General features: G+C 45.6%; 1 protein-coding gene across 1 annotated transcript in view; it reads left to right on the plus strand.

The window, feature by feature from the left end:
• The window catches only part of PKP1 (plakophilin 1), a gene marked incomplete at both ends in the record, with an annotated part of 42,247 nt that extends 16,238 nt beyond the window's left edge, over positions 1-26,009 (plus strand). Inside the window, 11 exons of the mRNA XM_082330430.1 lie at positions 868-1,292; positions 9,967-10,111; positions 11,844-12,051; positions 12,803-12,980; positions 15,098-15,212; positions 16,343-16,498; positions 16,602-16,778; positions 18,827-18,980; positions 19,491-19,677; positions 24,555-24,639; positions 25,938-26,009. Of these exons, the coding sequence (XP_082186556.1) occupies positions 868-1,292; positions 9,967-10,111; positions 11,844-12,051; positions 12,803-12,980; positions 15,098-15,212; positions 16,343-16,498; positions 16,602-16,778; positions 18,827-18,980; positions 19,491-19,677; positions 24,555-24,639; positions 25,938-26,009 (1,902 nt within the window). The remainder of the gene's footprint in view (positions 1-867; positions 1,293-9,966; positions 10,112-11,843; positions 12,052-12,802; positions 12,981-15,097; positions 15,213-16,342; positions 16,499-16,601; positions 16,779-18,826; positions 18,981-19,490; positions 19,678-24,554; positions 24,640-25,937) is intronic.
• Positions 26,010-27,438: the final 1,429 nt, after the last annotated feature.

Below are 27,438 nucleotides of genomic sequence, written 5' to 3' on the forward strand. Positions count from 1 at the left end.
TGGATACAACCCTGCAGGCTTCCAGGTACCAGCATTGACATCCAGGAGGTTTAATACTGCAAAAGAATATTGGATTCAATCCTGGTGTACTTGGGGCAAATGTGGAGGACTTTTGGTGAAGTGGTGAAGATATTTTGAACTGACAGCAGGCCAGCTAAAGCCATTTTTCATTTGATTAATTGCAGTTGGTTTTCTTACTGTCTTTCATTCTTTTTTTTTTTTTTTTTCTTCCTGGCTTAGTCATCTCAATTCTTATTGCATATCCCCCATTGTTCTCAGAAAATCCCATTAAATGAGCTGATACTACACACCTTGTAACTCATGAGCAGATATTCGTTGTCTCCACTTGTTTCTTGGCACAATGAGATTCAAGAATCCCTTCTTACTGATTTTTCACTCCCTTTACTCCCTTCCTAAGGAACTTATAGATGGAAGGGGAACAAAATAGTGTAAGGAAATTAAAAATAAATGCAGGCAGTGCTGGAAAGTCAGAATGGGGCATCATGCTCTGTGATGGCAAGAGATGTGATGTGAGCTCCTCTAATTACAGCTTGGGTTAGACCCCATGTGTTGGAAATAAGGCATTTTCTCTAATGCCAGGGTCATGTTTGAGTTTTTAGTTCTGCTTTCAAGCTCCTGGATACCATGCCCTGATCACTAAGTGTCCCCACATTTCAAGGGAGGGTTTGGCACCCTTGTAAGGGCTGCAGGTGGGCTACCATCCCATAAATTTTGGGCCACAAAAATACCTAAGAAGAGCTTAGGAATTTGGTAGCTGTGACTCTGATGCAGGAATGGGCTTGGCAATGTTAATCTGCAGTTCAACCCTTTCCTAATTTCTTTGTCTCCTATTTTCTCTTTGACCAGCTGTACAATGGGACCCTGAAGCGGGACGTGGAGAACAGGCGCTACAGCTCGTACAGCCAGATGGAGGGCTGGGGCAGCAAGCACTACAGCAAGGCTGTCTGCAGCCCCACCAGGGCCGGCAGCGACTACTGCTTTGTGCAGAACATCAAGAGCAGCCGGAGCGAGCCCGACCTCTACTGCGAACCGCCCCGGGGCACGCTGAGGAAGAGTCAGGTGGGGGGCCGGGCAGAGCACAAGACGACCTTGAACCGCCAGAGCATCTACAGCAGCTGTAGCACCCAGCAAGGAACTACCAGGACAAGTAAAAAAATGCCAGCACGGGCCCTCTCCTGCCCCTCAAGCAACAAGCCCGATGTGGTCTATGCCCAGCCCATGATGAGCTGCAAGCAGGACGTGGTTTATGGACAGGCTCAGTCCAGCTCCAAGTAAGTCTGCCGCAGTGGGCTGAATCTGAGTAAATGTAGACATCTGCTGTGGAGGTCTGTCCATCAGAGCTAGTCACCTGAGCTGCTTTATAGCCAATGCAGATCTGCTCGCCAGCACACACTGTGCTTAATCACATCCTGCAGTAGAGTCTAAAGTGGGTCAGATGAGTCACACTCTTAAAGGGCTTATTTCTTTTCATGGGCTATGGAGGGAAACCAATATGACTGGCTCAGTGTATGTATCTCTGCTGTAGCTGTGTGATGTTGGGCAAGATGATCCCCCAGTCTCTGTGGTGACATTAGCTGACAGCTCCTTTGCAAGATGAGGGTGGGGAGGTGAAGAGCGGAAAGCCTGCTGTGCAGTTTGGGTGCCTCTCCTGGCTGTCACGCTGCTTTGGTTTGGCAGAAAACAAACCTAAAAAATCAACTGACTTTGAAGGAGTGGGTTCCTGAGGGAGCAGAGCTCAGAACCTGCTGAGCGGTTGTATTTACCCCTCTGTCTTTCCACGCAGCCCTTGCTACATTCGCCCAAAAGGTCTGATTTGGGTTCCAGAAAAAAATTGAGTCAGAAATTGAAATAAATAGCCTAATTGGAATAATTTACCCAGCCAGGAAAGAGGAGGGAGTGGAAGCTGTTCAATTTCTTCCTGTCCAGAGCATCCAGTCCCATTGGGGTTAGGAATTAGGCAAGGATGGAGGATGGTCCTTCATGTCTCAGCATCAGGTCCCTTCTTACAAATGTTTCTTACAACAATAGGGCATGTAAAACAGACCAGTGAGCTCAGCCACTCCCAAGCTGATATATCTGTGCAATGCAGCAGAGCTCTGACTAAAAAAAAACCCTAGTGGGGTTTTGATGGCATTACAGTGATGTTGATTCAAAGTTGCCCTGATGCTGACGGCTACGCTGCCTCCAGCTCTGGAGCACCAACCCTATTCTGCCATAGTCTCGGAAGAGATATGGTCTGCACAAACCATAGTCTTGGAAGACTATGGTTTGCATGTTTTAAACTGCAAAACATTGCAAGTTCAAGGTTGCAATGTTTTATTGGACTGGAGAAGGAGGGTCTGCATCTTCTACGAGTGTTCCCAGGGGCTACTGCACTACCATTGCTGCATCGCTGTCATACGGGGCCTGCTCTGCACCAACCCAGAAGTTATCACAGCTCCCAGACAGATGTGGCAGCTTGTCACACAAACCTTAAAGCTCCTGAGCTCATTCATGGTGGTGCCTGGTCCAAAAAAAGAATTTGCACGCTGCAGCATAAGTGTGAGATGAATTAACAGGGTTTATAGCCTTTGTCGTAACTCGCACCGAAGGCCTGAGATTGTTGAGCCGTTGACCCAAGATGTGATGTAGATTTTGAGAAGATCCCCCCTCGCAGTCAGCAGTGTGAGCCAAATCATGCCCTTTTCCACATCTGAATGTTGATTTCCAGATTTCTCTGGCTGATTCTCTGCTCAGCCTCCCTTGTTTTGTATTGAATAGGAGAAGTATGTCCCAGAGTGTGTATGCCAGGAAATGTCACTCGCCCATCAGCATGTTGTCATGAAACCTTAGCTTCCCATGTGCTCAGTTAATTCATGTTTAACACATGCAAAATTAGCCCTGGCCAACCTGGAGCACCAGTGGCATCGGCTTGCTACTTTCAGAAGCTTTGTAATTCCTCTGGAGTAGGAAAGAGAGATGTTACATAAACTGGAAGTAACTTGTTCTAGGGAATTTCTGACCGAAGAGCATAAAAGTGTAGTGGGAGGGACAGCAGAATGATTAAACATGGGATTGCAGCTGGCTTCTGCCTAGGGAAAATATTGCTTTTGCGAAGTTAGTCCCAGGCAGGCAGGCTGTCTCCAAAGCAAGCCCTGCTCTGCACTGCGCAGCGCTCATGGTTGTAGACTTGGTCATTGTTTTGGAAAGGTCACTTGAAGAATAATGGCATTTTCTGAAGAGAAGGAGAACTGCTGTTGTGAGAGGAATACTCTCCAGCGCTGGATGCCCTTTGGTTAGGGAGTGGCTCCATTTATACACTTCTCCTGGCTTGGGGCATGGCTCATCTGGCAGAACCGGTTCGGATGTGGAAACATTGGGCTTCAAGTTGTAGGCTCAACTGGGGCTGTGTCCCCTGAGTAAATCTGATTTGGCTGGGGCACACCCCCCCTGCTTCACATGAAACTCACTGCAGAGCTGGATTAGTTTGGAGGGCAGTTTGTACAAGCGCTTCTGCTCTTGACTCAAAGGAGATGGCAGGAGTTGTCCTTAAAGTTTTGGAAACATAGTAAGGAGTTGTCCTCTTTGAAAAAATTACTTATTTGGAAGGCCATTAGCCCTTATAAAGTATCTGGCAAGTCTGTACTCTTAGCCTTGGTCTGTGCTTTTGTTGGGAAGGGGCCTTCAGAGATGGGTTAGGACCATATCTGGGCTCTCTTTGCTGGGTAGGACTGTTTCTGGCTGGAGGATTCTGCACTCAGAGAGCTCAGTCTTCATTTGGGTAGCCTGATCTTTGAGTAGGGAGAGGTTTGCTTGTAGGCATCCCATTATTACCCTCTGCATGCAGGAAGAGGGCTTAGCTGGGTAATAGCTGCTGGTAGTTCCCTGTTTGGGGCTCTGTTCTTCCTACTCTAGTAGTTCTTCAGGTAGTTGTTGCCTTTATAACAAGGATAATTTTGTGTTCAGTTTTCATGCTGCAAATCTCCTGAGTAGGTGGATGTCTTGTCTGCAGGTTAGCAAACCGTCTCTATGAGCAAGGGAAGCGCTAGATAGTTTCCGTGCTTTCAGAGGTGATCCAGTGGGGTGATTTCCATTGCTGCGAGAGTGATTACAGTGGGACCTGTGGTCCACCGGGTCTGTCTGTGATACAGAGCTGCTCTGTCATGCAGTGACTGTGGGTAGTGTCAGTACTGGTTCAAGAGTGGTGCTTCTCAGGTGTCCTGTGCTACGGATCTGATCTCCTTGGATGGTGTGAGATGAAAAAGTCGTCATTGGATGTTCTCAGGTAGTGAGAGTGGCGTGTAGATATCCAAATGCTGAGTATGCAAGAACTGTGAAACTATCTGTACTGAACAGTCTCTCTGCATTTGGTCACAAAGTTATTTAATTGCTGCAACTATTCTTGATTGTGTGATTGCTTCCATTTATTGAACTGGCTTTGGCCGTGTAAGACATAGAAGAGCTGTCTCCTTGATAACTATCTCTCAGAAGAGTCCTTCCTCTTACAGAAGCAACTCTAGTTGATGACAGCACCTTTCCTCCAGCCAGCTGATGAGTAGTTTAACACCCAAATGGTTTTTGGGAAAAAACATTCTATGATTCTATGATAAACTAAACCGTGATGTAGGATTTTACTCACCCCGTAATATTGGTGCTGGTGATGAAATCGGAGTTCTGCACTGTTTGTTCAGATCAGGAGGTTAAACAGTACTGCCTTGCGTTGAGAAACCTCCTCCTGAAGTATATTCTCTTCCACCACCCCTGTCATTATGCTCCTGCCTCAGTGAACAGAGAGGGACCTTCTGATGTCCCTTCCAGACATACTTCTCTATAACCACTCAGGGGCTTAAGCCTTTGTAAGCATTATGTCATATCTGGAACAACGTTTCCAAGCTCAGTATATCTGTCCTGGGCTCAGAAGCTCATGGGTTATTCTGGTGGCTCCTGCCCAAAGGCAGTTCTCAATGAGCAGCACTTACATTTTGCCACAATGCAGCTCTCTGGAGTGAGTCCTTCTGCCTGAGAGAGCTGGGGGGAATCTTCTTGGTGTCCAGGGCTCCCTCTTCTCCCCGGAACCCTTCTCCTTTTTGGGCTCTCGTGACACCCTCAGATCTGCAGCCTTTCATCCTGGAAACTGGCAGCAACACTGCTTTCAGCAGCTGGTGAACTCTATGCATATTTGCCTGCTTTTAACCATTTCCACTGATGCGTGCTACTTGCAACATCCTCCAAGTGATAGTGTGTCGTCTCGAGCTGGCCAGCTTTTAGCTAAATAACATGTTGCAATTCAGTCCAGTCAGGAAAAAAAGTTTCTACATCCTCCTTGGTCATCAGGTAGCGATAACAAGAAGCAGTAATAAAGGATGTGATGTTTAATGCATCCTAGAAAACTTTGAGTCTTCGTCCCCTTCCAGCTGGAACTTCAGCTACAAGAAAACTGTGGCCACCACCAGCTGACATCGTATTAGTTCTGCTTGCAGACGTGTTGCATGTAGTGCTTCAGATACCACATGCACATGGGACTGACAGCCCAGGGCCAGGCTAGATCGTGATAGGTGGTGGTTGTGACTCTGCAATACTCTGTGCAGTAGTCAACTGGCCATGTGCGTATCACTTCTTTAGGAGATGCCTGCATCTGAGCTGGGTGCCCCTGTTGCCCTTTCAGAGATGCCGTCAGTAGCCAAGGGAGCTGAAATCTGAGGTAGGTCGGTGAGATACCCCCTAACAAAGTCAGTGCCTCTTGGCTGACTTCAGGGGAAACCCAGGTGTCTGAGCTGGAGACATTACTGAGAGGCCAGACTAATCTCAACCCTTGTGAAGGATTCAGGGTATTCTCATTTGTGAAGATGAAGAGGTGAGCCGGGTGTCTGCAGACATTCCCCAGCTTAAGGGTTGCTGATATAGATCAGGAGCCATTAATGGACACCTACAATATGCATTGTCTTCCATAATACCACATGCACCTTTGGCCTTATTTTAAGATGTGGATGCTTTTCCCTTTGGTGTTCTCTGTATATGGGAGAAAGATACTAAAACACCTCATCAGAGATCATGGGAAAGCAAGTGTCTCTCAAGGCACCTGGAAATATATAATATCTTGGTGCTACTCTGTTAAAGGCCTTGAATACCCTGGCTGGCAGCTACAGAAGAGGCAGTAAAGGCTGGGGCAACCCTTTGGATTTTCCATCTGGTCCTGTTTGTCTATGGTGATGCTGACTTGGCCCCAGCTGAGCTGCAGCAGCCTCTGTGAGCTGTGGCTGACGTTCAGGGAGAGCAAGTGTGTGTCCTGTAACCATTCATTCCTAGGCAGGGGCTCAGTCTCTCTGGAAATACTATAGACAGTGAAAACATACAAAAGTTACTGAAAGAGTCAGAAAAGGTACTGAGGGTGTTTTCTGATAGATCTCCTCTCTTTTGGGATAAATAAAGGCGAGCAGTATCAAAACATAAATTCTCCAGGGCTATGCCACGCAATGAAATCAGAACCAAGCACGATGATAGGCACCTTCATTTTGGTTTGTTCTTATTTGGGGTAAACTGCCTCTAAAAATGACTGTTTCACAGTGCTGGCTCCTTGTGATGTGAACTTGCCTGCACTGTGTCTTTGCATCCAAAGCAATTGCTATGGAGCTGCGTGTGATGCTGTCCTGGCAGGGTCCATATCACCACACATGGCGAGGATCCCCTCCTCCCTGGCTCAGTGTCAATCTGTGCCCATCTTCCCTGGTATCTACCCACCAAGCAACGCCCTCGGGGAAGCTCCAGCTGAGCTTTCAGTGGCATCAAAACCTTGGAGCCATGTCGCAGAGGTGGATATGGCTGCTTGGCGTGGAGCATGGCTATCAGGTTTGCTCTGGTGTGGCCTGACTCTGGAAGGCTTGGATGTGTTAGACACTCTGCTTTGAGTGTCTTCACTCTGATTTTATTAGTGAACAATGGAATTTGTTAGTGTTTTCTGGCTTCCTCCTCTCCTGGGACTTGTAGCCCTAACAACCAGGCTGGAGACTTAGATCTGATTAACGCAAACCAATCTGCTGATACAAAGTGAACAAAAGGCATTAGTATCAAATGAGGGAATTTGCCTTTCTGTGATACTGAACCTCGTAAGTATGTTTCCCTTCCACACCTGAATCTGATCATCTAATTTGTCTCCTGTTGAAACATTTCTAATTGACGTCTCTCCCTATTCTGATTGCTTCTTTCTTGTGGAAGAACAACCACCTTTGGAGCTCTTCCTATCAGGCACATCGGCCCAGATTGGAGATGGCCACTGTCCAAGAATTTGTCTTGGAGCAGGCTGTTGTTCTTATAGTGTAGATCTGGTTAGGAATATCCCTGACTGGCTGATGAACAATCTCCCACTAGCACAGGCTTTGCCAGCGTGATTATATTCCAAGCAAGCAGAAATCACTGCTTCTTCTTGGCCGGCGTGACTGAGCCCGGCTGCTTACCCTCCGTGAACTTCTCCTCTTGGTGAGCCAGCAGGGAAAATGGAACCTTCCCCATCTTTTGCCACACAGAACTGGACCTGGATGCCTAGTTTTTCGCTGCTGAAGGAGGGTTTGGCCCTCTTATGGAGTGGATGCGTAGAAAATCGCCTTGCTTGAGTAGCTGGACCAAGTGGACATCCTTCTTTCTCATAAAAAGTGCACCTGATTTAGGAGTTTTCTCAATTTGGTAAATTAAAAAGAAAAAGAAATAATTCAACGTGATTCCATGTGCTGCATGGCCACAGACCCGGTATTTTTATTAATATGCCTCCCTCCGCACACTGAGAGCCCAGGCCTGAGTTCTCAAAGCAGTCCCTCTGGTGCTACTCATGCTGGCTTCATCGGTGTCTCAGCTGTAGTGTGTGACTCAGGAGCATGAAAAAGACAAAGAGAAAATCATGGCATCCTGGATCCAAACCAAAGATTTCTGAGGTTTCACAGTTTCTAGTTCGGACTTTGTCTTGCCAGTTTTGTGTTTCCTTGTGGCAAGTGTAACGGAAGTTTCTTGGAGCCAAGTTTTGACAGAGGTTCAAACCGATGAAAAATCATATGATGAAGGGATGTTTTATTGTTAGTGTAGAAATAAAAGTAGAATGAGGATCATCTAACCTTAGACATCGAATGCTTAAGGTCCAATCCAAGACTGCTGTCTATCATTCCTGCATACCAACAGAGGCAGAGGTATCTCCAGAGGCCAAGTCTCCCTGTCTTAGGAAAAATGTCTAAGACACAAAGGCAAGTTGTTCTTTGGAAGCACCTATTTCTCTCCATTGACTACACAGGTGCTTAAATGACTAATTTTAACTGGGTGCAACTTTATACCACTGAGGGTAGGGGAGAAAAAAGTGTCTTTCATGTTGTCTTCCAGTGTCACAGCGTAATTGTTGGCTTTTGCTATTTTGTATGAAATTTGCTATAGAATTGTGGATATTATTCACTGGCCCGTGCTGTGTGGAGGTGAACCTTTGGATGCTTAAGGACAAAATATTTTATCTTATTGTAAGCTGCTGGCTGTGGTGACCACACTTGGGTGTCCTTTCTAGACCTTTATTCTTAACATTTCTTTGGCACAATCAAAATGAGTCTGCATATCTCGTGCCTAGAAGAAGACACTCCCTCATAGTAATATTCAATACTTCAAATGTAATAGGTTCGTTTAAAGCACTTATTAAAAACCCCTCTGTTTTGTTAGCATATTGGATTGTCTGAAGATGATCAGCCCCTCTACATAGTCACTCTAATATGACATGGAGCAAGACTGCATAAAAATTAGTGTGGTTCAAGCAGGAACTGATCTCCCTGATCTCCACGTAAAACTCCCCATCAGTTGCAACTGGATCCTGAACAAGGAATAACATCAGTCAGGCACAACGATGACCTAGTCATCCTAGCAAAGCCCCCACACTTTTTGATTTCATCCACCGTTAACAAAGCATTTCCCATTTGTATCCCGTCACTGCTGAAAATAGTAATAACCAAACAGGAGTTTGGGTTTTGACTCTTCTCAGTCCTGAATTTTGTGTGGTCATTTACTCTGATGCAAATTAACACAGAGACTGCTGCCGTGAGCAGAGATCCTGCTGCAGCCAGCTGCAGACCTAAGGTGCAAGGATGCTAAGAGATACTAACTTTTATTAGACTGATATAATTGGAAACACAGACAAGCTTTGCATTTCAGAGTCCCTTCATCAGTCTGAAAGTTTGTACCCCTTTCTAATTTTATGTGGTTAAAACATCACAGATGATGCTAAATAAGTACAAGCCAAAGAGAGCAGGACCTTCATATTTCTAAACAAGTGGACTAATTTCCAGGTGTTTGTATTTATCCCAAGGTTTCAGTCCTGTTCCAAGCCAGAGGTATTCATATCCTTCCTCTGGAGTCTGTAGGCACGTTCTTTACCTATAACAGGGGATGATGACAGTGGCCAACTTTTATGAAGAGCTTGGAAACTACTGATGTAAACATACCCTGGCAGCAGGATGTCTCAGTGCTGTAAACTCAATAGTTGTCCATTCCATCACTCCAGACATGCCTGTTGCCTTTTCCTAAGGGATCTGCTCTAGCCTCCCGAGACCATCAACTGCTCTCACGTTTTTGCTTCCACCACATCTCACATCAAAGGATCACATGCTCTGGGAAAAGCATCTGCCTACTTTAGTTTGTCCTACTAACCTGACAGATGGTTTCACTCTTGTCCACTAATTCTTTTATTTGAGGAACAGTGAATACTGGTTCATTAAACCTTCCATTTTAGGCATGATTAAACATCTAGCACCTCAACCGAGCTTTTATTTTCCACTTTTATCATCTCTTTTTATTGAGACAGAGAAATGCACTAGGGGTGCACCATGTGGTTTATGCGGTGCTGTGATAATATTTTACATTTTGTAATTGATTCCTCCCTAATAATTCCCAGTACTGACGTAGCCCTTTTGGCTGAGCACTCAACCAGTGCTGTGTTTCTCTTTTACACAGAATATGTGGTGATGAGATAGACGGCGGTACAATGACCATCCAGAAAGCCATACAACTTCTGTGCTCCTCTGATGACAAATACCAGGCCATGGGTGCTTACTACCTCCAGCACACCTGCTTCCAGGATGAGTCTGCCAAGCAAGAGGTGAGCAAACTCCTTCAAAGCTCTGCTGTCACACTGGATGTGACGGCACATGAGATGAATGAACCTGGTTTTCCTCAGTGCCAAGGATCCATAGGTCCCCTTGATTTTCATGATGGAGCCTTATACCTCATTATTCACACTCAGGAATTAATTAAGTAGGTTTTTCAACTCTTAGTAGCAACTTTCTCTTAATCGCAGTCAGTCAGGATTTTAACACAGGGGAATAGTCACCAGGCAGCAGAGGAGACTGTGTCCACATTGTCACCATAGGCTGCTGTGACACAGATTGATGGGTTTGGGCGATATGGGAGCAGCCATCCAGACGCTGTGTCCCCTTCTGGATGCAATTGCACCTAGTTCCACATAAATCTTTTGCTATCTCAGAGCTGCAGTGTCAGAGCCACACAAAGTTGACCTAAATCCCACTGTGATCTTCATTGTGCATTGCTCAAGTGACATTTCAGCCATTTTCAGCCATTTCAGCCATTGTCAGCCATATTCAGCCATCTAAGCCAATGGGTTAATTAGTGATCATGTTCAAAGATATTTGATCAAACAGAAGCCCTTCTTATAGCATAGCTTATTTGTCTTATGCTCTTACTCTCCGATTACTAAATTTATGCCAACCTGCAGCAAAGGAAGCAGTCTCAAGGATGGATCTGCTGTAGCAAGACTGTCACAAAAGTTTATCCCCACCCTGGTCTGTTTGCAGTCATGCAAACATGGGTTTATCAAGATGCCACCCCTATAGAGGTGGCTTTACACTTCCTGACACAACAGGGGAGCTGGACATGCTGGCACAGTGTGGGGACGTACCCCTGTGCCCTTGCTGCAGCTCAACCAAGTGCAGGTACCCCGGCCCACGTTACAGTCACTAACTGTGGGGTGGCCGCACCCTTTGTTACCATTGCAAACACTCTCTGAGCACTGGTCTGTCCCATGGCTTCCCAGAAAGATGTGTCAGAGCAAGTATGTGAGTCATCCGAGCGCATGTTTGTTTTCTTTCCTTTCTAAAAGGTGCTCATTCATTTTCTATTGTCAGCAAATCTCCAGCTGATGGGTTGGTTTGTGCCAGGAGGGGCTCCATGCAGGGTCATGTCCTCAGGAGACCTGGTACACAGGACATCCTACAGCGGGAACCCTCATCATTTTGGAGAGGTCAGCTGGAGGAATTTGCTTTCAAACCTCCCCAGCATGTGTGTGGTGTCCTGCAGGTTGGGGTTCACATCCCTTTCCAGTGCTGCCCCTGTTGAGTGCTGGACTATGGCCCAGTACTGCTTCTGGCTGACCTTGAGGGCGTTTACCATGACCATCGCTCTAAGCTCAGCCTGTGATTTCAGGATGCAGATAAATTAGCACATCATGTCATTATATTGCTATAAATGGCCTCTACAGATAGGCAGAGCAACATTTTCACCGGATGCAAACTGATGGAGGTAGGTGAAAGTTTGTGGGAGCAAGCAAAGGATGCTGTCCATGGCCATTACTCATAGACGTCCACTTCTAGAGTTTAAGCTCCAACCTCAGGGCCAGCACCTTTGTGCTCATGACCTATGGCCTGAACCAGACATGCCATCTGCAAGCTCTAGCCATCATTTACTGCCAGGTCTGCTTTTCCAGTTCCCCTGAGTATGTGCCATGTTGACTCCTTGCATTGCCATGACAATTGTTGTCCCTGTCCCAGCGGTGCTCTGCACACCATGCTGATGGCAGCATGTCTTTCCTGGTACAGGTCTATCGGCTGGGGGGAATCGCCAAGCTCGTCGAGCTGCTCCGCAGCACAAACCAGAACGTACAGCGGGCGGCAGCTGGAGCCCTCCGAAATTTGGTCTTCAAGAATCCAACCAACAAGATAGAAACCCGGCGGCAGAATGGAATAAGGGAGTGTGTGAGCCTCCTACGGAGGACAGGGAACACTGAAATTCAGAAACAACTGACAGGTACATAGCAGACTGCTCAGCCCTCAGCAAGGACCATGCTCCTCCCTGCCTGTGGTCTGTGTCGCTCCAGCACGCAAAGGCCCAGTAGCCATGGTGCTGCCATACCACAAAGAGGATGTTTTATGCTCCTGTTGCACCAAATGGCAACCTAAAGCAGAAGGCAGAGGAGGTCCTGGCCCTTCGATGTCCCGTAAGGGTTCCTCACATCATAAGTTCCCATTGGAGAAGCACCTGCCCCAGGTTTCCTCCCACAGCTGTGGCCACCCGGCCATTCCCATGCCTTCCTGCACCCCTGGCCCCCATGCTGTTCCCAGGGAAAGCCAAGGGTGCTGGCAATCCCAATATGGCTGGGTATGTTATCTCATTGGTGTCTCACCTTTTCTTGAAGGATTGACATGAGTTTATTGGTGCAGGTCACCCTCAGCTATGACTGAGGTCTTGTGTGCAAGCCTTTATGAGATCCCTGGAGAGACGCCTTCCCCCTGCAACCTAATGGCAATAAACACCAATTTTGGGAGGAGGGAAGGACGCTTAGACACCCACCTCCACGTGATACTATGCTCCTGGCACCCATCCTGCCTGTCTCCCATAGGGATGGTCAGAGACTAGGGTTTAGGGCAGCCTATGCACCCTTAGTTCAAAGAGGAATGGAGTGAAGAAGGACTTTGTTGCTGGAATTCACTCTGACCTAAAGAAATTTTCTAATGCATGGTGACCCTCTGCTTGAGCTTGTCTCCCACCTCCTTCATAGGACTGCTCTGGAACCTCTCCTCCACCGATGAATTAAAAGAAGAGTTGATACAGGAGGCCCTCCCCGTCTTGACAGACTGTGTTATCATCCCTTTCTCCGGCTGGTCTGATGGCAGCTGCAATAGGACAAGAGAAATTATTGACCCGGAAGTATTCTTCAACGCTACAGGGTGTTTGAGGTGAGTCATCAAGGAGGGACTTACTGTAGCTTGTGTCTGTTGAGAAAAGCTGAAGCTGTCTAAATCCTCTTACAATATGTTAAAGACATGCTCACTGCAATTGTATTCGTAAAAAATTCTCCTGGAGAAAGTTTTTCTGACTAAGAGAAGGTGCAGAAAAAATTACATGTAAAATATTTTTCCTAGTAGCTTGTTGGTTTTTTTTTTTTAAATAAATTTGTTCTTGCTAAGTCTCTGCTCAAAAAATATAAGTTGCTTTGTCACAGGAGAGCTGCAATACTGAAACCTGACAGTGTGCAGCTCAGAGCAGGAAACTTTTTGCCCTTAGGTTTTTGAGGCTTCCAGAGAAAATTTTGGTTACTAGAAAACAAACTGTTTTGGGTTTTACGTGACAAAAAGGCAGAATTCTCTATGTGGGGAAAACAGGCATTTTTCCCACTGATTTTAATAACTGTTTTAGTACAGAGCCGTCCCATTGCCCTGGACTTTTCCTGGCTCATTTCATCAGGCAGGTCAGCTACAAAACAGGAGGTGCAGATTGAGCCCAGATTAGTTTATTTTTTTCACGGGAAAGCCAGAGCCCTTTTGTAGAGGATCTTTGCCCTGACTTGCTGTTTCTCCTACCACCCTCCTCCACTTGGATGCGGGCTCCTTGTCTCACTGGGAACAAGTGGGGAAAAAAAAAAAATACCCTGTATAATTAGGTACTTTCATCAACTGAAGCTCTCCCCGAGGGAGCGCAGTGCCGACCGCACCCTTACCAGACATGCAGCTAGTAGGAGCTGTATCTGCTTATGAAACAAAATGAGTGAATACGGTAGGGGCCTTTTGAGACGTGATACTATCGTCTTCTGTGGCTGGGAACTGTGTCTGGAAGATAGCGAGTGTTGCTCCTTTCCCTGTCTTGGAAGGCACCTTCCCCGTGAAGTTGCACGTTGGGATGTGTGGTGTATGTTGCATGAGGTGCTCCACTTTTAAGACCATCTCAACCCACTGAAAATAGCCCATTAAAATGAAGGAAAGAGTATGATGATAGCTTGTAAACGGAGCTTTCCATGGAGCTTAACTCAAGGCAGTCTCTGTCTCTTGAGTCTTATCACAGTAATATCCAACACCCCCAGTGAAGACTGCCAGATGCAGGTCAGCGAGGGAGCTCAAAAGGCTGGGGGGAGCAGGACTGGGGAGCAAGCTGAGTAAGGAAAGCAGGGCGGTTGGGTCTGGAGCCCCTGCTCCGAGGGGTGAGCCGGGATTGCTCTGACTCACTGCCCTGCCACATCATAACGCAGAGATGAGAACAGCCTTGGGTTTGCCCTGGGCTCGAGCCATTGCTGCTCAAGCATTTCTGGATTGCAGATGAATTCATGTTAATGAGGAGGCTGCAAATCACAGTGAACATCAAATCCAGTTCTGGAACGCCTGGAGTGAATATCTCACAATGACTGCCAACCTCTCTTTGTTTTTCATTTGCAAGCTACAAGGCAATAAAACAGGGAAGAAAAAAAACCCAACAAAACAACAAAAAACATTTCCTGTTACTGGAAAAACTCCCCTGTCCTGGCAGCAACCAGTGCTCAGGAATATATTACAACATTACAAACTGGTCAGTCCCTCTGGTCAGAGCGATGGCTGCTCTTCAGCATCTCTGCCCTCGTTTCCCATGCAAATAATGCTGTTGACCCTCTGTAGCTCCATGCTTATAACCATTTGCACGCTCCTGATTTTCACAATAGTCCCAGATGGTCTTTATTCAGTCTTCTTATTGGAAACACCTCCAAGGAGGTGATGAGTCTGTGTAATGTGACATGCATAGCCTCTAAGGCAAAATAGTGCTGATAGTTACTCTCACTAGGAGGATGTCTTCTATACAGAGCTCCTTAACAGGACATTTTCCTAGGTGAAATCAATCCTACAGAGCAACAAGAGAGCTATGCACCAGTGCGGTCCTATAGAAAGCCTCCTAAATGAGAGTAGTATACCAGCCTTGCTGAATCTACAAAAATACCCTTAAATTCAATGACAGCCATAGCCAGAACAGAACCCATAGAGACTGGTAAGGGAATCCAACTAATCCTCTTTCCTCCTTCTCTCCTGACATGCTCTGCGATGGCTTTCTTCAGAAACTTGAGTTCTGCAGACATGGGGCGCCAGACCATGAGAAATTACCCTGGCTTGATCGATTCCGTCATGACTTATGCCCAGAACTGCGTGGCTTCTAACCGACCTGATGATAAGGTACCAGATGCTCACCCCGAGCTCTTTGCTAGAGTTCAGCCGTGTAGTTAATAATTGCAACTTTGGCAATATCTCAAAATCCCTTTCAAACAAACACAAGAGGGGACTGGACTCTTTGTGGCTGCTCTTGTCCTTCCAAATCCCAGTGCGATCTGTTGTAGGATTGCAAATCCTCTGTGCTCTGGGCCTGAAGTAGAGGTGGGTTTTACAATTTCTCTTTACCAAACACAGAGACACAGCAAAATATTTTGGCTCCTGAGCCCCTAATATGCTATTCCCACCACCACATCTCTTCATCAAGCACGACTCAAGCCAGGAGCTGGCATCTTTCTGCCAGTCCCCTAACTGTGACTCTGATTGCTATGTGTAAATGGCACTTACCTTGGACAAAATAGTGTTTATAGCCACATTTTCAGGAGTTCAACACCTGTGATACTAGCCAGACACCATAAAGTCCTCAATGCCCAGCAAAGTAACAAAATTATTTCAGATGAGCTCAGGACTGAGCAAATCCTCTTTTTGGGACGGCTTTTGCAAGAAGATCAGTTTCAGCAGCACATACTGAACACGGCTCTTTGGAAATGTAGCCATATGTTTTGGTGTTGGGTACAGGCATCTAGCGAAAATTCTCCCTTGCCCTTTACATTGGGCACTCTGACATCCAAGGAAATGAGGCTTAAAAGCCTGTTCTTGGTAAAAAATGTCCCCTAATCTGTAACTGTGACTTGGGCAAAGTCATTGGAAGTTGACTAAGGCAAGAGGAAGACTTTCAAGATTTGGCCTTTCATGGTGGGCAGTTTGATATAACCACCCTCTGCACTCATGCTCTCTTTTCCTCTTTATCAACTTTTTTGTGGCAGTGGGACCTAACAAGGTTCGCTGAGTCAGTCAGCTTACTTTGATCCACGGTATAGCATTTGGGCTATGTGGCCTTCATTCGTGTCTACTCTACCTCCTTCTTCCTTCCCATCCATTGCTACCTTAAGCAGGGTCAGCAGCTTATACAGTATAACTGCTATAAAAAGCTAATTACGGCACAGTATATGTCCTCTCTGTAGCTATAGCAGGTGCTGCTCTGAATTTTTCTGCCTAATGTGATGCTTGCATTTTTATTCTGGGGGTGATTTCAGTCTGTGGAGAACTGCATCTGCATCCTGCACAACCTCTCCTACCGCCTGGATGCTGAAGTTCCCAACAGATACACCCAGCTCAACCACATGGCCCGGAGTGTTTATATGGACAAAACTCTCACAGGCTGCTTCAACAGCAGGAGTGGTAAAATGGAGGTAAGATGTGCTGCAGAGGGCTTGGAAATGTGATATTCAGCCCCAAGCAGGGGCTGCAAGCAAGGAGCAGGATCTGAGCTTCCAGTTTCTCATCTCTTTGTAGAATGATGAGTATGGTGTCCCCCTTCCTGAGGAGGATTTTAAACCCAAGGGACCCAGCTGGCTTTACCACTCTGATGCCATCCGCACCTACCTGTCCCTGATGGATCAGAGCAAGAAGGATGCCACCCTGGAAGCTTGTGCTGGAGCCCTGCAGAACCTCACTGCGAGCCGAGGGCTGGTAAGTGCTCCTCTCTCCTCCGCACACGTGCTCAGCCAAACGTGTCAGCACCTTACAGTAATCAGAAAGGAGAATGTCCTCCTTAAACCTCAGGGCACTATTGCAAGTCATTCCACAGTGGATGCTGCAGCTGAGGTATTTATTATGCCAAAAATAGGGTCTCATGGAGAGCTATAATCAGCATCCCAAGGGTCTATCCCAGATCCATACACTTTCCAGGGGCTCCTCTAGGTTGGTCACACCACCAGCATCTACTGCTGTTGACGGCCTCCCCCCAGGACACCAGTGAGGATGTGCACAGATGTGCACAGATGTGCACATGTGGACAGATGTCAGTAAAGGAGAGGGAAAGGATGTGCGTGCGCCACCGCCTGTGTGTGTTTTTTAAGTGGGAGGTGGCTCTAATAACAGGGTGGGTTGTGCTGTGGATTGTGGCTTGTCCTCACATCAGAGCTGCTTGTAAAATAGCTCTGACAGATGTCCTAACCCGTAGGTATGGCAGCGTGGAGGTGACACGGGCTGTGTGACACCACGTCACGGCAGCAGCTCTGCTGTGCCCAATATCACTACCATGGGCATGTCTTCACAGGCTGCATTCACGTGGACAAACTTAGACTTGTCTGTTTGTGTCGAACTTCATCAATTCCAATTTAAATAAGATGGCTGCGGAGATAAAGAGATAATTATTTCATACGTAGGAGAGGCGTGTCACGTGTGCGAAGTGTTCCACCCAGAAACACGGAGTGACTCACGAAAGGAGCCTTCGCTGCTAGGACAGCATTAACCTGCCGGCTCTGATCTCCCAGGAGCTTTTGTTACAAGTCTTTCAATGTGAAATACTTTGGGAACTTTTTTTGTTTTGCAGTTTAACTGAGCAGTGGCACTAACAAAGTAGAGAGAGGCTGTCACAGTAGAGCTGCTGGTAGAGCTTATCAGAGAAATGGGGCTGGAGCTGTGCGCTGTATGGAAATGAAAAGGCTTTCAGCAATCAAGATCGTTACACAAGAATATGTTTTGGGCAGGGGGGAAGAAAACAAACAAACAAAAACCAGCTCTGACAGCATTGAACAGCTCTTCCAGCCCTCTGGAAGGGAATGGTTGGAATTTTCCTGAATGTGCAGAAGTGGCTTCTCCCTTCAAAGATCTTATTCCAGTTCAGAGCTGGAGTTGGGGTGGATTGCTGGGTTAGCTGTCACTTGAAGGAAAGGGAAACTGGGGACAAGCTTACAAAGCTTACTAGAACCCTTTAGCTTATAGAGGAGAACTCTGAATCTCTTCTCAGACTCAGCTTTACACATCCCAGTCCTGCTGGTGTGAATCTGTAACATGGTACATGTGCCTCCTGGAGCAGGGAAGGGAAATTGGGTCTCAGCCCACTGGAAGAGGATTGCCTTCCAGCCCGTTCCCTCCATCCCCATGTCACCGCTGATGGACAGGTGTCACTGGTGGTGCGACAATCTCCAGCAGCCTTGCTCATGGGGCAGTAGCTGAGAAGTTCAGTTTAAAGTCTATCAATGACAGGGCAATTTATTAAGGGTACGTGCTTCAACGTCCATGAACACTCGTCTGCATTGGCTGTGTCCTGAGACCTTCTAGATTTACATAAGCAAACATGAGATCAGGATCCAAGATGAGTATTTTTGGTCTTCAGCTTGTTTTTTAAAGCTATCGTTAGCTGTTCCTATTCCAAAGCAGCCTATTACTTGTGGCAGGGCAGGGAGCTGCAAGGGCTTTGTGAAGGGCAAGGGCAATGTGGACATGAAGGTAGAACTTCTCCAGCTTTTGGGAAAATCAGCTGGACTGAGCAACTGTCCCGACTCAGGCTCCAGAGAGAGGACAGAAGTACCAGTCGTATCACAGAAGGTTTGACTTTGCAAATGTCTGTGGAGAAGAAGGTTAAATGACAAAGTAAGTGGGATTATGGTAGCAGAAGGTATTATGCAGATGTGGATTTTATAGTATAGTCATGTTGGTCTGGCCCTGTACATCTTTCCAGTTGTGTCCTCCCGGCATTAGAAGTCATGAGACATCTCTGTTCTGTCTCCTAGATGTCCAATGCAATGAGCCAATTGATTGGTTTGAAGGAAAAAGGCTTGCCTCGCATAGCACGGCTTCTCCAGTCCAACAGCTCTGAAGTTGTCAGGTCTGGGGCCTCTTTACTGAGCAACATGTCCCGGCATCCTGTTCTCCACAAAACCATGGGTAAGTAATTTCCACCACAGTGGATTCCAGAACAATGTCTAGTTTCTAACTCTCTAAATCTGCCCACCTCACTTTGTAAACCCCGTAATAGGACTTAGCCAAGCTCCGAAATTGGGCAAAGCAGTGTCATTTCTTCTGGCCAAAAGGACAGATAGGAGACATCTGCAGGCTTAATTAACAAAATGTGTGCTATCTCAAAGTCTCTACAAGCATGTGGTATGCTTTATAGACAATGACAAATCTGCAGGATTGTGAGGATGATAGTGTTTTGGGAACTGAGTTGGACTTGACTAGCCATGACCAATATCATTGCCCTTCCAGAGGCCTGCAGCACTCATTTGGTCTCTGAAAATCAAGTGATGACTGTTATGCCATTACCGTCCAACATCATTAGTGCCTCCTTCCAGAGATAACACTGCATTCTTACATTGAATAGTGCTAACACAAATAGTATCATTCACTTGTGCTAGGTTTTATTTAAATGTTGATTGGAACATTCCACCTCTTTAGCTCACCAGGTGCTCCCAGATGTATCACGTCTCCTGTCATTCCAGTCTGGAAATACCAACAGCTATGGCGAGATCATGACATCAGCTTGTTACACTCTGAGGAACCTCATCATGTCCAACACACACCTGGGAAAGTCTTACTTGACAAGCAACATGCTAAATAATGTAGTAAGCCTGTGCCGAAATGGGTGAGTTTGGGGCAGAAGGCATGGAGAGGGTCGTGAGCAGGCATTTTTGAACTGATGCACCCTGTGCAAAGCCAGATTAATCCTAGAGTCTTTCTAATACCCTTCCAAGCCACAGCAAAGCATTGTTCTTTCCCTGTGCTTGTAAATTGAGAGAGCCAAAAAAATTCAAGCGTGTTGGTAGACACAAATCCTCGTCACTGGTTTCTTGGAAACAGGCATGAGCCATCTGTGGTGGGATTGGTAAAGGGGGCCTCAGGAAATTTGCTGGCTGAATTTTAAGAAATTCTAAACAGAACTGATGGACCAACATCTTAAACCCTGTTAAAAATTCCAGCCCTCAAAACAGGGGATGTCAGGGGGCAGCCTGACTCCCTAGCACCTGGGCCCACACACAGCTTCTTGCAAATCTTATCGTGAAGGTCAGGTCTGAGATTCAAGCACAGCTGATATAATGGGATTGTGCTTAGCTTTAGTGTTCAGATTTGTTCCTCTTACTGTTGGAACATCCACCTCAAGTGGCAAAAATGCAGCTGTAATGAAGCATATATATATAAATACATATATATATGTATTTATAAGTACCTCCCCTGTCCTACTCACATATACTTTACAACAACTGAGCGATCCTAACATATTTTACGACTTTTTCTTTTAGGACTTGGTTTGAGTTTTGATGGTAGTAATTCTGTCCTGCTTGTTATCCATACTCTGTACAGCTCTATGCAAAAGCTTGTCAACCCTTGCCAAACTATGTGTTCATTTCTGGCCAAACTGGTGTTAAACTTCCATGGTCTTTGACCCTGTATTCTCCTTCCTAGACTTTCATCTTTCCTACCATCTGTCTTTGTTTTAAAATACCTTCTATAAGTAGCCTATTGTTTTCTGCTGTGAAAAGACATTCATGTGCCTGCTCCATCGTCCTTTGATAAACCACTTACAATCTACCACTTGTTTCATGGCAGCAGAGAGACTCGCAGTCATTAGAAGTGGCCTCCTTGTTTAGTTTGGACCTCAGCCAACAAACATTGGTCAGTTTGCTGCTTTTATATGCTTCCACTCTTCAACAAGCCCAATTAACATGAAACCCAGCCCTCGTCTAAGCTTTCGTTGTTTTGAATGGTATTAACTTCTGCCTAAAGTCCCGCTTTGGATCCCTCAGACCGGTCGTCAGCTAATTTACTACTTCAGCAAAGTGTTGCACAACTGGGGTTGTGCGTACTTTAATTGTCTTGACTGTTTTGTGTGATGAGCTTTGTTTGCAATGACTCACTAAACTGCGAGGAGTTACTAAATTCTGGAGATGTGTGTTCCTCCTGTCTGTATCACAAATTCTTTTTGAGAAACTCCCCAGTTTTACAATGTCCAAAGCTTGAATTTTTCCTTTTACTCCATTATTCTTTCTGTCCCCAAAGATTTTTATATGCTATTCAGTTCTTATGAAAAAATAACAATTCACATCCAGAAGTAATCTTACTTACTCAAACCATATCATTTCAGACTTCCCACAGAGCAGATGTGAAAGACATCTCCCCTCTAGTGAATTGGACCTGTGAATTCACAAATTAGCTAACTTTTCCCACTTTCCTGCATAGCCTGTGAAGATAAACAGGAAATTTTAGGGTGGGATTTGTCCAGTCCTACATCAGAAAGAGCCTCACCCGCTCCCTGATGGTAATAATGAGATCCAACACCTCTACTGGGGGCTGTTGCCTAGGTTGGATGCAGACTCCCATGCTCCCCACACTGATGCTGAGTGTGGTGAGTCCCGTGCTATCAACGTCCTCCTTCCCAGCACAACAGCCAGCAGAAAGAGGGAACAGAGGAAGTCTCAACGGTGACCAAATCACCATGGAGGTCATCATGCCATGTTGCACCTTGTTAGTATTTTGCAGAGTTTTCTCTGTTAATCTGCCTCAGTTTCCCTGTGGACACACTCCCCTCGCCTCCAGCATTGGTGTCGGTTTGGTTGGTGTGTCTGCGGAGTGCCTCCCTGGCACGTGCTTCTTCTGCCACCAAACAACTGTTTCTTTACCTATATTTTTGAACTGGTCTCTCATTGCATTTGAAGCTGTAAATCATTAGTTTAACACGCTTGAACAATTTTGTATTCATATTTTAGAAAGAGCTTCCAGGTTAGAGACAAGTAAGTTATGGATCTTTTCTTTTCCCATGTTCTTCTCAAACATCAACCAGCACCCCTCAAAGCTGAGGTTTCTTCTTCTGGATGTTTCTTGAGCGAAAGGCATCAACAGTTCAGCAGTTTATCCGATAGCTGTGGTTGCTTCTCCTTCCTGGAGCATCCCAATTAAATAATTGTCTCCATCTCCTGCATATATCCTCACCTATGACACGGGCTTCAGAGTGATGATGGTGTTCTTTCCCTCTTCGTTATTTTTAATCCAAGTTGCCAAAATATTGAATATTACCTCTTTTTTTTTGTTGGTGTTTCTGAAAACCAAGCTACTGTTACTGATTTATTGTGATGTCTGGTGTCCTTTTCATCTTTCTTCTCCAACTGTCTGAAAAATATTCCTCTGCTCATTTTCAAGCCACATTGTTTCACTGATAAAATTATCATTTTTCTCAATAATTCTACTGACTGGGCTAAAAGCTTTTCTCCAAATTCTCTTTCGGTAACTTCAGAGCATCAGATTTGCAGTTCATCTCACAATCCCTTTATCACTGATTTCTTTCAGTTTCTCTTTGTTCATTCACTTTTCACACCTTTTATATTATACAATTTAATTTTGCCGTTTAATTCAACCATAACATTTTACCAAAATTAATCTTTCAAGAAACTTAGGTCTTTCCTTCATTCTTTTCTGCAGAAGAGAGCTCTTCTCATCCACAGATTTCCAATTGCCCATTTCTTCCAAAGATTGCCCCTTGATATCAATTTTTTAAACTTATAACATCCTGAAGAAGTCCTTCTTCCAGGAACTCCTTGGCATCTCCTGTGACATACATAAGGTTCTTAATATTTTTGTCCTTTGAGGAAGCGTTATTTCCCCCGATTATTTGATAAGCATGTACAAAAATCTTGTCTTTTGTGCTGCCCTCACGCTTCCCCCGGCCTCACCATCTCCTTCCGATTAGGTTCTTGTTTGTGTTTTGTTGAGCCAATAGGTTTTTGGATGACTGCTGCCACTGCCACCAGCGGACATCTTCCTTGTGGTCTTTCCACAGATTTTTACAAATAATTCTATTTGTAAAAAACAGACTGCCCTTAAAATCAGCTTTTATTTTCAGGTAACTTGTTTTTAAGAAAGTTTTCCCCCCAATCAGCTGTCCTTGATATTCTGCTCCATGTTGTACTACGTTCTAGTCACACACTATTCCCAGCACTTTTGTTTAGGATATGCTACTTTACACACTGAAGTTGTGATCACAGCTCCATCGGTTCATGCTTAATCTTTTTATACCTAAATAGTAGCAGCAGATGCTGTATGAAACAAAGACATTAAGAGTGGACAAATTCTTTTGTCTGAATTTGGAAATGGCTCAGATACCAGATGCTGGTAATTTTGGTTGGAAAAGAAAAATTCTTTTGAGGTGTGCTCTGAAGTCACAATGGCAAAAAGTACATAGAAGCAAACTATAAAAAAAAAAAAAATTACTCTAGCTTAGAAAGAGAGAAACAACATGAAACAACATATTCTTGAAAAAGAGTGTCAAAGACGTGCACTGACCATCTAATCATAGATACCTCTGGGTTTATTGGGTTTTAATGGCTTTTCAACCACAAACAATTTTTCAGCCACAAAATTTTTTTAAACAACATAGTCATTCTTGTGACAGGGCATAGGACCAGAGAAGTGATTTTGCAGTGAAACCTAGTTCTCCTGTCCCAAAACATTGCTCAAGAATTTCTGATTATCCGGAGCTCCCCCGTCCTCCACACAATACCAATGTGTGTGAGCTGCACAAACTCTTTGGAGTTTATGACCGGGTTAAATTTGCTAATTTCTTTTAGGCTGCAAGGTCTTTGGTAACAACTGCTGTGTATATTAGAGAAATGCCCCCAAATTTACTGAATACGGTTACATTCCTGTCCTTTCACACTCAAAGTATGGTGCTTGCAGGTCCCAGGTTGCTCCTGATGACCACTGTCAGTCCCATTTCTCATAGTGTAATGAGGACTATTTTGAGGACACAATGTTTTGTGAAGCTGTATCATGCAGGGAGGGTCCTGAGTCTGGTCTCGTACCTCTCCATCACCCTGGCTGAGACAGGCTGGTGCTGTCACGCTGAACCCAGATCAGGAGTCTCCCACAGGCAGGACGAGGTCCAGAAGATCAGGAGCAGCGATAAGAACCAGCAAGGAGGTTTATAGCTAGGTTGTCGTATGAAATGTTCCAAAATTATAAAAGGTACTGCTATGACTCACGGTTTCGGAGCTGTTACGTGAGCAAGTATCTATTAACTTGTGCTGAGTAAGGACTTCTGGTTGCAGATGTTGTTATTATGAATGCTCCCATCTCCTCTGTCCTCACCAGGCAACACTGAGCCCGTTCCTCTGCTGCCCTCCCAAGAGATTCGCCCACACCATCCCTGCAGACTCCAGGGAAGGGTTGGCACGATTTCCCTTCTCTTTCCCTCTCCCAGATTTCACGCTCCAGAAACACTCCTTCCGCTCAGTGTAATGCCCGTTTTTCCATTCAAATCCTCCCCTCTTTTTCATTTATCCTGTTCCAGTCCCAGAGGTTTTTGTCATGTAATATTGCTGAGAGAGCAAGGACGTTTTTATTGACAGTCCTCCATCAAGTCTAGCCAGCCTCCCAGCTGGAGTTGGGCTTATTTAAAGGCTGTCGGTAATGCATGTGGGTTGCTGCTCTGTGGCCTGCCATAATTCACCGGGGTTGCTTTCATCTTCCCAGCTCCTGTCCAAAAGCGGCTGAAGCTGCTCGCCTCCTCCTGACAGATCTTTGGTCGAACAGGGAGCTCCAGAGTGTGCTCAAGCAGGTAAGGAAAACACTCCTGCTTTTCGGCTGACAAGAACAACCCTGGTCTTGACTCACTCGCTGAAGTCGGTGAGTTTGCAAAGACCATGATTCAGTAGCAAGTACGGGCAGTGGCTGGGAGGAGCCTGGGGCGCTGGGAGGACCACGATCCTCTCAGCACACGGGCACCCGCCTAAGATCCGAGCAAGAGGCAGCGAGTCGCAACCACAGCTGCCGGGACTGACTTCAGGGACTAAGTGGATGGCGGCATGTCTGTGTCGGGCAGCTTGCACCCTGGGGATGATGCTAGCTTAGGTGGGCTCTTCCATGATGCTCCTGGAGTCGATGCTGTCCTGCGCGCACGGCATGGGTCTGTGCTGGGAACAGACCTGGACATTTTGTGCTAGCTTGGGAGATTCCCTTCATTACAGCCCATCATGTAGGATCAGCATGTCCCAACAGATCCCTGGCAAGGTTCCTTCTCTCTTTCCCCCCATTTTCTGCTGCGTCCATAACCCTACCCTGTGGCTACATCACCCCTACAGTCAGAGTAATCTTTTAAACCAAGAAGAAGAGTATTTAGGATTTGTTTTGCTCCCTGCAACAGAAACTGTGAAAGTGCAGAGCCAGACGGGGCTCCGAGCCAGCTTCCAGCTCCCAGTGGCTTGCTTTGAACAAGCTGGGTTTTTCCAACTCAACGGCAGCAGCACCTGCAGAGAGTAAAGGGCCAAATTAAAGAGAAGGAGTAACATCCACAAAGGGGAGTACCCTGGGGGCAGGAAGGTAGAGAGTACCTAAATATCATTCTCATATGAACAGTTAGGGACTTTCTCCATAGGAGCTTGTGCAGCTTTGCGCCAGGCTCCGCTCAGGAGCCTGTGCCAACTCGTTTTGATGTGACTGAGTCACTCCGGTGTTCACACAGATGTTCATTGCATAGGTATACATCAGATGAGAAGGATGGGAGTCTGCAAGGATATATGCATCATGCATATATCTTTGCCATTTTTCCAGGATGAGGAATAAGATGAAATAATATTCAGTGAAGGATTAAGTAAAGGTTTCCTCTGGTAAAGCTGGAGAAGTTCAGCTCTTGGCAGATGGAAAGCAATGCAAGTAAGATGAAGACCATCAATAAGGGTGACGGTTCCAATGTTGAAGGCACACACAGGGAGGACAGAGGAGGTTGGTTGAGAATGAAGCACACTTTTTAAGTGGAGGACAGCTGTTGAAGCGGGGCAGGAGGCTCTCTCATAACAGTAGATAGCTGTCAGTTTTGAAACCGATACGCACTCACTACTCTTGATGTACATCTTTCAGCAAGGATTTGATAAGAACATGATGGGATCTTTAGCTGGAACAACCTTCAGGACCCTCTCTTCCAGATTTTAGGAGCCTCTTCATGCACGTTCAGGCTGCAGGTGAGAACAGGGCCCTCGTGCATGGGGAAGGGGTGGTTTTGGGGGCAAAGGAGCAGTGCGTGAACCCCAAGAGCTTTTTGCTATTTTTAATCTCCCCTGACTTGGGTTTGTGAGATTTTCATCGCGAATCCTATTAGCCCAAACTGCAAAGTATTTGTTTCAATGAAAAGTCAGAAGTCGTGCTGTTCCTGGGTTTAGTGCAGATGTTGCCTGCGGTACGCAGCTGTGCGTTTTAGACACGCTCAGCGCAGATGCCATGGGACAGGCAAAGCTGCTGGGCTCGACTACGCCTCACAGGTCTTTATTGCTTTGCCAATCAATAACTCATTAACTGCATTTTGCCAAATCCTCTCAGTCTTTTCACAGGAATCTCTCTGACAGTACTTTAATTCCTGAATTTTTAATAACATTATCCAGATAATGTCAGTAACATGCAATTAATTCCAGCACATGCTATGGCATTAACCATCACTCTTAGGGATTTTTTGAGCACTTAATAATCTACCTGATGTCAAAATTTTGAACTACATGCTGACATCTGAATAATCCCAATAGAGAAACCAGGTTAGAGAAATCATTTCTGCCCTGGCAGAATTTACAGGGCATCGTTATGATTTTTTTTATTCAGTGTGAAATGAGGCTTGAATCTGTCACGTACTTTTGATTCGTAATTCCCACTGAAGGGAAAAGCGCTAAGGAGTTCTGCACTTTTCAAATGTCATATCTCTCTACGATGGGAATTGAGATTATTCAGAATTAATTATTTGCTCCCTTCCCCACCATGCTCTCTGTGATCAGACTAAGCACAGCCCTGATGTAGGAGAAAATGGTGGAAAAGCCCATTTCTTTCCTCTGCCCAGGTATGGATTCCACTTCTTGCTCTGTTGGGATGTTTCCACTGAGACTCAGAGGAGCATGGAAGTCTAGGGGAAAAAGCTATGGGCAGTACAGAAACTGGGTACAGGCCAAGAAAAAAGATTAAAAGTTGGTTTTGAATGTAATGAAAACATTTCTTGAATGCTTTAATTACCTGGGGTTTTGGTTTTTTCTTTGTTTTTCTCCATTTCAGAATTTGGAATTGGTTCATGTCCAGGAAGACAACCCTTTCACAATTACTTAGGATGTTAAAGATGTAGAGTGTTTCTGAGTTTAACTCAACTGTAAAGCAAACTAAACATACGGATTTCATGTGGATGATACTGATATTTTAAAGCATTTTCTTCTTTTTAGGGGGAGAAGGGACTTCTATTGAGGTTATACTTTCTTGATGTCAATAATTATTTTTTTTTTGCAAAAAGTGTGTCTGTGTAACTATGTACGTGTCGCTGTGTATGTGTGCATGCAGGCGACACACATGCACACACGTGGTGAGTAGGATCTTCCTACAGGCTTACTCCCCT

This window comes from Platalea leucorodia, assembly GCF_965183815.1.
Source record: "Platalea leucorodia genome assembly, chromosome: 19".
NCBI classification, from domain to species: Eukaryota; Metazoa; Chordata; class Aves; order Pelecaniformes; family Threskiornithidae; genus Platalea; species Platalea leucorodia.